At 39.7% G+C, this 11627-nt stretch overlaps 1 protein-coding gene across 1 annotated transcript; it reads right to left on the bottom strand.

Moving 5' to 3' along the window:
• Positions 1-1801: 1801 nt before the first annotated feature.
• On the bottom strand, positions 1802-3550 carry LOC109788450 (uncharacterized). Its single transcript, XM_020347178.2, has one exon. The coding sequence runs from the start codon at positions 3548-3550 to the stop codon at positions 1802-1804; it is 1749 nt and encodes a 582-aa protein (XP_020202767.2).
• Positions 3551-11627: the final 8077 nt, after the last annotated feature.

Genomic DNA, 11627 nt, shown 5'->3' with positions numbered 1-11627 from the left:
GAGGAAAAAACCTGAGGAAAGGAAAAGAGTGCCCCGAAACAATTACAAAATATTAACTGAAATAATGTTTCAAATGCGTTGCATTCCATGTTCGGGGAATGGCCTTTCCTGTGAGCTCTTCTGACTTGTAGGCCCCGTTCTTCAAGTTATGCATTATGCATGTGGAAAGGGCCATCCCAATTAGGGGAGAGCTTGCCTTGAGCTTTGTCTCTTCTTGCTTCCCTTGTAACTCGCCAAACGAGATCTCCGGCTTGAAATTCCCTTGGTTTTACTTTCGTTCGGAGTTTTCTGGCTAACCTGGTTCGGCATGCCTCCATGTTGACGAGGGCTTGGTCGCGTGCTTCGTAGATCAAATCCAGCTCGATGTTGAGTACTTGTTCGTTAGCGTCTTCATCGAATCGTATTCGTCTTAGTGAAGGTTCCCCTACTTCGATCGGAATCACTGCATCCGTGCCGTAAGTTAACCGAAAAGGGGTCTCCTTGGTTGAGCTCCGTGGAGTGCAACGGTATGCCTATAGGATGTCGGGTAGGTGGTCCGGCCATGATCCTTTGGCTTGTCCGAGACATCATTTTAATTCCTTAAGAATGACTTTGTTTGCTGCTTCGGCCTGTCCGTTGGATTGGGGATGCTCTATCGAGGTCATCTTATGCTTGATGCCTAACTCGGTCAAAAATTCATTAAAGCGTCGATCGGTAATTGTAGACCATTGTCTGTTATCAAGGCATATGGTATTCCGAAACGGGTAATGACGTTCTTCCAGAAGAACTTTTGAACATTGTTGGTCGTGATGGTGGTCAACGCTTCTGCTTCAATCCACTTAGTAAAGTGATCTACTGCCACCACAAGGAACTTCACTTGCCCCTTTCCTGGCGGGAATGGTCCTAGGATGTCCATGCCCCAAATGGAAAATGGCCATGGGGTGGTTATGGAATGGAGCTCTTCCGGAGGTTGATGTGTCAGGGGCCCATGTTGCTGACATTGTTTGTAGTATTGCACAAACTTGGCGCAATCGGCTGTCAAAGTGGGCCAGTAATAACCGGCCCGAATTATCTTAGCTGCGAGAGTTCGACTTCCTGAATGAGTTCCACACACGCCTTCATGAATTTCCCGTAAGACATAATGTGCTTGTTCGGGTGCTAGACACTTCAGGAGAGGTGTCGAGACACCGCGTTTGTACAGCTCACCGGCTATCATGGTATACCGGGCCGCCCTTGTTCTCATTTTCTTTGCTTCCAAAGGGTCGGTCGGTAGTGTTCCATTCAAGATATATTCAATTGTGCATGTCATCCAATTGGTTACGCCTTGTTGTACGTGCAAACATTCTTCTCGGGTGATGCTAGGTTTATGGAGTTCTTGTTGTATCATGCTGCGTAGGTGGCTAATCTTCTTGCTACTAGCTAACCTGGCCAATTGATCGGCTCTTGTGTTGAGTTCACGGGGTATGTGCTCAACAGATACATCATCAAATTTGCTCTTCAACTTGTGGAACGCATGGAAGTACAAGAGCAAAGTTGGTTCTTTTATTTGGAAGGTGTCGTTGACCTGTCCTGTCACCACTTGCGAATCACTCCAACATTTAATCCTACCAACACCTAAGTCGCTTGCCAATCGTAGGCCGGCTAGGAGGGCTTCGTACTCGGCTTGGTTATTGGAGGTCTTAAAGCCAAACCGTAATGACTATTCAATTACTACTTTACCAGGGCCCTCGAGTATGATGCCGGCTCCACTACCCTGCAGATTTGATGATCCATCCACATGCAATGTCCAGACGTGTGGTTCAGGCAGTGCTTCAGGGGCGAATTAGTTTATGAAGTCGGCCATACTTTGTGCCTTGATGGGACCTCTTGGTTCAAAACGAATTTCGAATTGCGACAATTCTACCGACCAAGAAACCATTTGCCCTACTAGTTCGGGCTTCCGCAAGACCTTGACGATCGGGCAGTCCGTCCTGACAACTACTTTGTGGCTCTGGAAGAAGTGTCGAAGACGACGGGCCGTGTGTACGAGAGCTAGGACTGTCTTCTCAAGATGTTGATATCGGGTCTCTGTTTCTTGTAGAACTCGGCTGATGAAATATACTGGTATTTGTTCCGTTTGCTCTTGTACTAGGACCGTGCTGATAGCTTTGTCTGACACGGAGATATAGACGATCATCTCTAAAAGGGGGTTTGGCTTGGCTAGTAGGGGCGGGGCCGCCAACCTTTTCTTGAAGTCTTGGAACGAAGACTCACACTCCTCCGTCCATTGGAATTTTCTTGCCTTTTTTAACAAAGACATTATCGGCCTCGACCTTTCCGCCATGCACGGCAAGAAACAAGCCAGGGAGGCGATACGGCCAGCCAGCCGTTGGACTTCCTTTACGTTGCGGGGGCTTCTCATGCTGATGATTGCCTGACACTTGTCGGGATTCGCCTCTATGTCTCTCTTGGATAGCATGAAACCTAAGAACTTTCCCCCGGCAACTCCAAAGGTGCATTTGGCCGGGTTCAATCGCATACGATGTCGCCTCACTTCGTCAAAAATGGCAGTAAGGTCTCTCAAGTGGTCATCTGGGGATGTCGACTTAATCACCATATCGTCAACATATACTTCCATACAAGTTCCGATCTGTCGACGGAAGATCTTGTCCATGAGACGCTGGTAGGTTGCTCCTGCGTTTCGCAAGCCGAATGGCATCACCCTGTAGCAATAATTGGCCGAATCAGTGATAAACTCGGTCTTGTCTTCATCAGGCGGGTACATAGGTATTTGATTGTATCCCGAGTAAGCGTCTAGGAAGCTCAATCTTTGATGGTCTGCCGCCCCGTCGACAAGTGCGTCAATGTGTGGCAAGGGATAGGCATCCTTCGGGCATGCCTTGTTCAGATCCGTGTAGTCGGTACACATCCGCCACTTTCCGCTTACCTTCTTGACCATCACCACGTTGGCTAACCAAGTGGAATATTTAACTTCTCGGATGAATCCGGCTTGCAACAATTTAGTCGTCTCTTCTCTTACTGCCTGAGCCCTCTCTCCTCCCACTTTTCTGTTCTTCTGGGCGATGGGCTTGGCATCTCGGCACACGGAGAGCCGATGGCAGTGGAAACTTGTGTCGATACCGGGCATGTCGGCCGCCGTCCAGGAAAATAGATCCGAGTATCTTACGAGGATGTGCCTAATTTCTCTTGCTTCGTCCTCCGTCAGTTGAGAACTTAAGTACGTGACCTGTTCCTCGCTTCTTTCGAGTTGAAAGGGGATTGTCGTCTCGATTGGTTCAACTCGGTGCTCGTCTTCAATTCGCGGGTCGAGCTCAAAGTCTATGGCCGGACTTTGGAGACGAACATCTCCTATGGCGTTGACTTCTCGTCTCGGCTTCGGAGTTGGCTGCACTCTTAAGCTAGCGAAATAACATTCGCGGGCCATCTTTTGATCGGCATGCAGTGTGATAACCATGCCTTCTTCTGAGGGGAACTTCATAGCCAGGTGGGGAGTGGAGACGATAGCCCGGAGCTTGTTCAGGGAAGGTCGGCCCAACAAGATGTTGTACGAGGTGTTAGCATTCACCACCATGTATCGTACTTTAATCCTTTGCCTTGGCTGGTCGTCTCCGAAGTACGTGTATAGGTCTATCGTCCCTCAGGTATCCACTCTTTCACCTGAAAATCCAACCAAGGGCTCGTTATAAGGTGTCAACTCGTGTTCGAGTATACCTAGCTGTTCAAAGGTTTTCCAATATAAGATATCGGTTGAACTTCCCTGATCCACCAGCGTTTTCTTTACAATACAATTGTTGATCTCTACACTGATGACCATGGGGTCGTCCTGCACTGGGTCAACTCCCTTGAAGTCCTTGTCGGTGAAGGTAATTGGCGGCATATGGATCGATCCTACCCGCGTCACTGCGTTAACTGATCTGATTGCTCTTAGGTGTCTCTTTCGTGCGGAAGAGGTGCTTCCGCCCCCTGCGAATCCTCCGGCAATTGTGTTTATGACCCTCTTGGGTTGATTCCGATCTTGCTACCTATCATTTCTCTCCGGGGTCCTGCTTCGTTCCCTGGACCTGTGCCTCGGAGGTGCCCTTTCACGGTTCCCTCTTCCGGACTCCCTCTTATCATGGAAGTTGTCGTACCTCTTCCTACTTGAGGGTTGGGTGAAGTTTTGTAGATGACCGGTCTTGATGAGATCTTCAATGCGATCTCGGAGGGTCGTGCATTCCTCTGTGGTGTGTCCCCGGTTCCTGTGGAACTGGCATGTTTTGGTTTTGTCTGCGTGGGGTGGAGTCATAGCGCGGCGGGGCACCGCGAGGATCTCTGTGGCCAATGCCTGCTCCAACACCTTGGTCCTACTGGCGTTAAGCGGCGTGTATTGTGCATACCGGGGGCCCCTGTTGGTTCTATCTCGATCAGGCATGTCTCAGGGACGAGGCCTTAGAAGATGCTCCTTTTCAGCTTCTTTCTTTCCTGGGAGAAGGTCGGCCCGGTTCTGATTTCTGAACTCGGCCAATTCTTCCATTTGCATATACTTAGTAGCTCTTTGTCGAAGGTCGTCCAGATCCCGGGGCGGCTTTTTACTTAGGCTGTTTACAAAAGGGCCCGGTCTCAACGCCGTGATGAGGTGGTGCCTGGCTACCGCTGGATCTAGGTCTCGGATTGAGAGGGTCATTCTTCTGAACCGTTCCATGAAGGTTCTCAGGGGTTCTTTCTTTTCTTGGCGGATATTGACCAATGCAATTGAAGTGAGCTGATGAGGTCGACTTGTGGCGAATTGTATTACGAACCGGGAGGACAAGGTTGTGAAAGAGTCCACTGATCCTGGTGGGAGTCTCGTGAACCAATTCAGGGCCGGTCCTTTTAAAAAGGTGGGGAAGACTTTACACATGATCGAGTCATCATCGGTGTACAACCCGACTTGAGTAACGAATGCATCGAGATGTTCTTCGGGATCGGCGGTTCCATCATATTTTTCTAAGGCCAAATTCTTCCAATTGTCGGGCAATCGGGCTCCGGTAATATCCGAGGTGAATGGCGTCCTCCCCTGCTTCCTTTGCTGATCCATGGTTGTTGTCGTCCCTCCACCAGGTGGCCGAGGGGCCTTCGTTTCTTTGTACCACCCCGACGACTCCCCATGGTCCCGAGTGGATTGGGTGTTGGGGGTATCATGAGATGGGTGCCATGACCTGTTGTCACTTTTGAGTTCGGCATTCTCTCTTCTAAGGACCGATAATTCGTGGGCGTCCTTTTCTCGGAGCTTCCTGAGTTCCATCATTTCAGCCTTCAGCTGTTCGATGGCCGACGACGGGTTGGGTTGTTGGGATCGGTCCACATACGATTCTTCCATTCCTTCCTCGTTCTGATTAGTTTGCCGTCTAATGGTGTCGCGGGGCATCCCGAAGGGGTGGTCGGCTACATTCTCTTGTTGACTCCTGGTTGTCACCATCTTGCTTCCGGGTCGAGAACCGTTTTGGTTTTTGGCCCCACGGTGGGCGCCAAAATGTTCCTGCGTAGAAACACTCCTCTTGTCGCTCCTTCTCCTTGATCTTCTAGGTCTTTGGTGCCGACCGAATACTGTCTTCGAATGGTGGGGAAGGTACCTGCAAAGGCACTCTGACGATCAAGTAAGTATTCGGTATAGAGCAATAAGTGCTTTTATATGGAATAAATCGTACCTCATTTATGTCCCATCACCTGAGTATTTATAGTGACATGTTTGGGCCTGGTGGGCCTTCTGTCTTGGGAGATGGGTAACATCTTGATTATCCTTAATCTCTCTCAATTAGGCGAAGTGATTCTTGAGTAATAGACGTGTTAACCTGCCCTGTGTTCCCTGATTTGTCCTTCTCTCAGGTATTCGGCCAGGCTCGAGGCCGAAGGGGGGTATTCGGTCAAGTCTGAGGCCGAAGGAGGTATTCGACAGAGCATGAGGCCGAAGGGGTGTTCGTATGGGCTAGGTTGATGAGGGGTGCTCGGCCTATCATGGGGCCGAAGGGGGTATTCGGCAGAGCATGAGGCCGAAGAGGTGTTCGTATGGGCTAGGTTGATGAGGGGTGCTCGGCCTATGATGGAGCCGAAGGGGTGTCCGGTGTAGCTCCATGTCGAGGGGTATGTTTGAGCATTCCCTTTAGATGCTTCTTTTATGACTTAGGGATTTTTCCCAAGCTTAAGGTTCAAAGTGGTATGCTTGGTGTCGAAGTGGTATGCTTGGTGTCGAAGTGGTATGCTTGGTGTCGAAGGGGGGATTCGGTTTTGCTTGGGGCCGAAAGGGTGTTCGGTTTTGCTTGGAACCGAAAGGGTGTTCGGTTGGGCTCAATGCCGAGGGGTGTCCTGAGCGTCCTTCGTAGGTACTTGTCTTGTCAAGGTTCTTCCTTCATGATGGAGGGGTATTCAGTTATTCCTATGACCGAGAACTTCTTCGGCCAGGTTCCAACCCGAAGGAGGGTCGTGTGGAAGCTTTCATTCGTTTTGGTGTCCCTCTTGGCCTAGTTTCCGACCGAGGGGAGTATTTACGGGTACAAATACAAAATTAAAAAGAGATGATCTATTTAATAATATAAATGAATAATGTTATAAGATTACCACGTATTTTTAGACGTCGCTATTAATATTTTTGTTTGATTTTATTTAATTCTGATTTTTTTCAAAACAAAAATATGAGTGGGATTTTTTTAAGAGTATTATATAAAATGTATAATATCATTTGAGTGCGCTTTTATAATGGGTCTATTTAAAATTTAGTTTAAAAAAATGGATCAAATATAATTACAAACTAAAAATTCTTAGTTTGTTAATCAATAAAAAAAAATCATTTTAGATATAGTTTTTAAAATTATTATTATAGAATTTAATAAATTTATAGTATATATTATATAATAATAATTTATAATTAAATAAGATTATATTAGTAAATGGTGATTAAGTTATTTTTATTACGTTTACTGTAGCAAAACTCTCTAATTGCGACGACTTTCAATCAAATAATTTGGATTTGTTACAAGTCTTGTCCTTTGAAATTTCTGAAAATAAATTAAATATGAAATAATGATGTTTGCTTCATAGTTTTTTATTTTTAATTATCAGAATTATAACAACAGTATTAGAATTTAAATTTAAAATATTATGAAAATTAATCATTCTAATTTTCTATCATTAGGTGATTGTAGAGATTCTGATTAGGTAGGTGATCATAGATGATATCATATTATCTTCTTTTATTTATTTGTTTATTTTTTTAGTTGACTGAGACGACTAATTGATCCATATGTATGCCGACACTCTCGCGGAGGAAAATAAACCTTTGTGGAAGGGTCAAGGGTTTACATTGTATCAATTCCAGATTTTCATTTAATTATAAAAGTGACTTATGAAAGATAAAGAAAATAAAGTGATAAGTGAAATTTAGTGTGGTCTAGGGTACGAGGGACAAATGTTTGCTTGTATTTATGTTGGTCCCATTCTGGTATTAGTCTTTAAGACGGATCAAAGTCACCCATTGTTATGGTCAACTCTTTTATTTGAGTGGATGATAGGCCACCTAGCACAAAGTCATTTGCTCTTTGTTTTTAAACTTCTTGACTTGGGAATGGGGTGAATGGTGGGTTATCTTGTCATTGGGTGATAAAATGTTTGGGCATGTATTTCACTTTGTATAATGGACATATTAAATATTTGTTATTTATAATTAAGTTTTACAATAAATTATATATATATATATATATATATATAAATATTATATTTGAATATATAAATTATATTTAAATTTTATATAAATAGATATTTTAAATATATAAATTTATGATAAATAATTTATATCATAGCATAAAGTTATTTTTATCTAATGATAATTTATTTTAAAAATGTTAAAATTTAATTTATAAATAATTATGTTAAATAAAAATTGATTAGATAAAAAGTTAAAAAATCTTTAAAAACTTTATCATTTCAGAAAACTTTTTTAAAACACTCTCGTATAAGATAAAGATTTGTGTTTAATAAATAGAAGTTAATTTAAATCTTTAGAGGATGAAGAAACCTATTCGTTAATTTTAAACTTGATCTAAGTCAAAACCTTTAATTGTAGTTTATAAGATTAATTGTGTCTTTATACAAGTTTTGTTACCATATGTGTTGCAAGAGATAATATTAATGAAGCGAATAAAATAATATAAGAAGAGGTTGAATTATGTCCTTATAAAAATTTAGTTCTTTTCTGTCAAAATAAAATTATGTTTAGAACAATTCAGAAAATGATTCTTCATGATGAATATTTTTTTGAACTCGTAATGAATATTTATTAGTTCTTTTAAAATCATTATTACCTTTAACCAAATCTTAGAATCTATTGAACTCTAATTATGAGATTTATTGAAAATTTTGTATATGTTCAAAATATTATTTATCAATGATAATTTCATGAAAAATATGTTATGATACTTTAAGGCTTAGAATATAGTAAAGATTGTAAAACAGGAGTGAAAGGACACAACATATTTTATATTGGTTTACCCTAAATTCAAGGTTACATCCACTCCTCACTACAATGGTGAGATTTTCCGTTGTGATTCATTATTGGAATAATCAAGCATCTTGACTCAATAATTATAAGGACTAACCTAGGATGCGAGAGTCAACCTGGTGCTCCTATTTTTTTTTATTTTTGTCTATGTTAAAATAATGTTTGGTAAGCAAAAGGCAAGCCTTACAAGTGTAAATTAGTCTTTAATTATCAATTTTGGAACACTGCCTAGACTATGTCCATGGACAAAAAAAGAATCACTACTAGGATATAATAACAACTTCTATTGATTGCTAACAATTTAAAGTTCTCAACTCTTATAGGATGTGCAAATAGAAATGCACTCAAAACAAAATCCATACCACAACACCTCATAAGAGTCTTGGTTAGGAGTACTATCACTAAATTTTTGGTTACTTATGAAAGTCGACATAATTCACAAACACTTTCCCTAACAAGGGTTTTTTCCTTAAGGAGATGTTTGGTATGCGAAATATTTTTACTTTCCTAGGAAACTTAAATTTGGAATCTTGGTTTTCCATGTTTGATAGTTATTTAAAAAAAACTCACAGGAATATAGTTTCCCGGAAACCATTTTTAAGCCACTTTCCCATAAAAATATTCTTGGAGGTGGGAATCTAACTTTCTCGAGTTAGGGGAAAAGTTTTATGTATATAAAAGACCACAATATCCCTTTTTAAAATAAAAATATATCTTTCTCTCTCTCCTTCTATTTCTCTTTCCCCCTCTCTTTCTCTTTATCTCTCTCACTCTCATTCCTTCTTTCTCCTTCTCCCTCCCCTTCCATCTCTCTCCCCTTTTGTTTCTCTTTCTCCCACTCTTTTTCTTTCTCTCTCTTTGTCATTGTCACTCTCACTCCCCCTTTGATGGAAACCTCAAGGAGAAATTAGATTGTTGTAGCTTCTCCTTCAAGTTTCTTCCTATATCTTTTCCTTCTTGATACTCCTCAAGCTTCTTCAAGATCTCCAATGGAGGAGGAAACCTCTAGACTTACCTTCAATGGTGAAGAAATCTCTTCAAGTGGTTCCACTTCAAGGTAGAAGATAAACCACTTCAAATGGAGGAAACCTCTCTTTCTCTCTCTCCTTCTATTTCTTTTTCTTCCTCTCTTTGTCTCTCTCACTCTCATTCCCTTTCTCTTTCTTTTTCTTCCTCTCTCCTCTCTCTCTCCCTACCATATCTCTTTCTGTCTCTCTCTCTTTCTTACATCTTATTATTTTTTGACCTTGTCAATTTTAATAATATTAATAAAGTCTGTTTTGTTTCTACAATGTAATAGTATTTGCTAACATTTTTTATTTATTTAAATGAAATGAAATAATATATTTTTATTCTTCTTAATTATAATGTAGTATTTTTCCTTATATATTTCTTTTGTTGAGTTTTGTATTTAAATAATTTTAACTATAAATTTTCCACTTTTAAAAATAATTTAATGTCATATTTGTAATAAGATTTGAGTAAATAAATATATTTAATGATTTTATTTTGATAAGGAATATTTTTGTAAAAAATATTTATATATCCAAGAATGTACTATCGTAATCAAACATGAAAATCTTTAATTCCTAGAAATCTTGTATGAATATTTCTAGAAACCTTTGAGTAACCAAAGAAATTTTAGTTATTCTTAGGAATCATGCTTCCCAAGATTTGTAATTCCCAAGCACCATGATTCTTTGGTATGAAAAAATTTCTCTCCTACCAAACACCCCCTAAGATATTCTCACACTTTAATATGTTTATTGAAAAATTCATAAAAAAATAGTAAAACTACATTTATAAAAAGAAATTGGTTCCTTCATGATGAAAGCAATTTCATTCTTGAAATAATTGATTTCTTAGCGTATTTTTTTAGGAAATCAATGGTTAACCTCATTTTTATATCATTTTCATCTCTTTATACCACTTTTTAAGGAAATATTATAATTTAACCTAAATATTATTAAATATTTATTGATATAGCATCTACATAATGTTAAGTCATGATTAATGTTACAATTTAACAATCAATAGATAAACATATAACAATTGAACCAAAGTTATGAATTTTATAAAATTGAGGAACTAAAATTATGGATTATAGAGGAACCAAAAGTATAATTTAGCCTTTAATTTTTATTTTCATTAATGATATACTATTGTACTTTAAATAATAATAATAATAAGGATACTAAGGGTGTGTTTGACACATACTAAGGTGTAGGACAAGAAGAACAACACGGGATAAATGATGAAGTTATTAGACAAGTTTTTATTTTATACATTATTTGGTAAATAATGGACATCATAAATAAAATAATTTAAATTTTATTATATTATCCATTTTTTAATATTAGTTATCATAATGAATTCTTATTATCCTAATGGGAGATGATGGTGATCATAATAGTGGTAACAAGAATAATAATGATGGTAGTGACAATGACAAAGGTGGTACGAAACAAGGTAATGGTGGGCACCAGGCAGCAATAAAGGTGGTAGAGGTAGTGGTGTTAGGTGACTGACAACAGTGGTGTTGGGAGGTAGTGGTATTGGTACAATAATAATAATGATAATGAGTTTTTTATACTTGGAACAAAAAGTTTTCCAATGATTTATTGACTAACAAAATATAAGATTATTGTCCCATCATTCCTCATCTTATTTGTCCTATCTCATACTCTTTTTGCAAATCAAACGAGAAACAAAAAATATTTGTCTTGTCCATATTAGTGCAAAATATGCATATAACATTATCAATCAAACTTGGTTAAATGAAAATTGCTTTAATAGGAGAGTCGATAACATTCTTGTAAATAATGCCACCATTTTTTAAATTGGCTACCCTTTAACCGATTTATAGGAATAACCAATTTCGTATGTGGAAAATATTCAACCGATTGGTTATAATCAATTTCAATGTTACATGCAAGGGCGTCTTTGGGAGCAGAAAGCATGTTGACAAAGAATTTGCATTTATGTTTAAACATAAAGAGGCTTAATTTGTTGAATGTAAGGGATTTCATTAACGTGGATTATAAAAATGTTGTAAGGAAGCTCCTCGACGAACTTGAAGAAGGTTATGAAGAGCATGTCATCATTGTTTTAGTTACCAAAGTTGAACTTGCCATTGTAG

This window comes from Cajanus cajan, chromosome 5 (genome assembly GCF_000230855.2).
Source record: "Cajanus cajan strain Asha chromosome 5, NIPB_CcT2T_4, whole genome shotgun sequence".
Taxonomy (NCBI): Eukaryota; Viridiplantae; Streptophyta; class Magnoliopsida; order Fabales; family Fabaceae; genus Cajanus; species Cajanus cajan.
This window is presented reverse-complemented; position numbering and strand designations above follow the sequence as displayed.

Coding starts and splice junctions, on each gene's coding strand:
- LOC109788450 (XM_020347178.2), bottom strand. CDS start 3,550: ATGGTGGTGAATGCTAACACCTCGTACAACATCTTGTTGGGCCGACCT.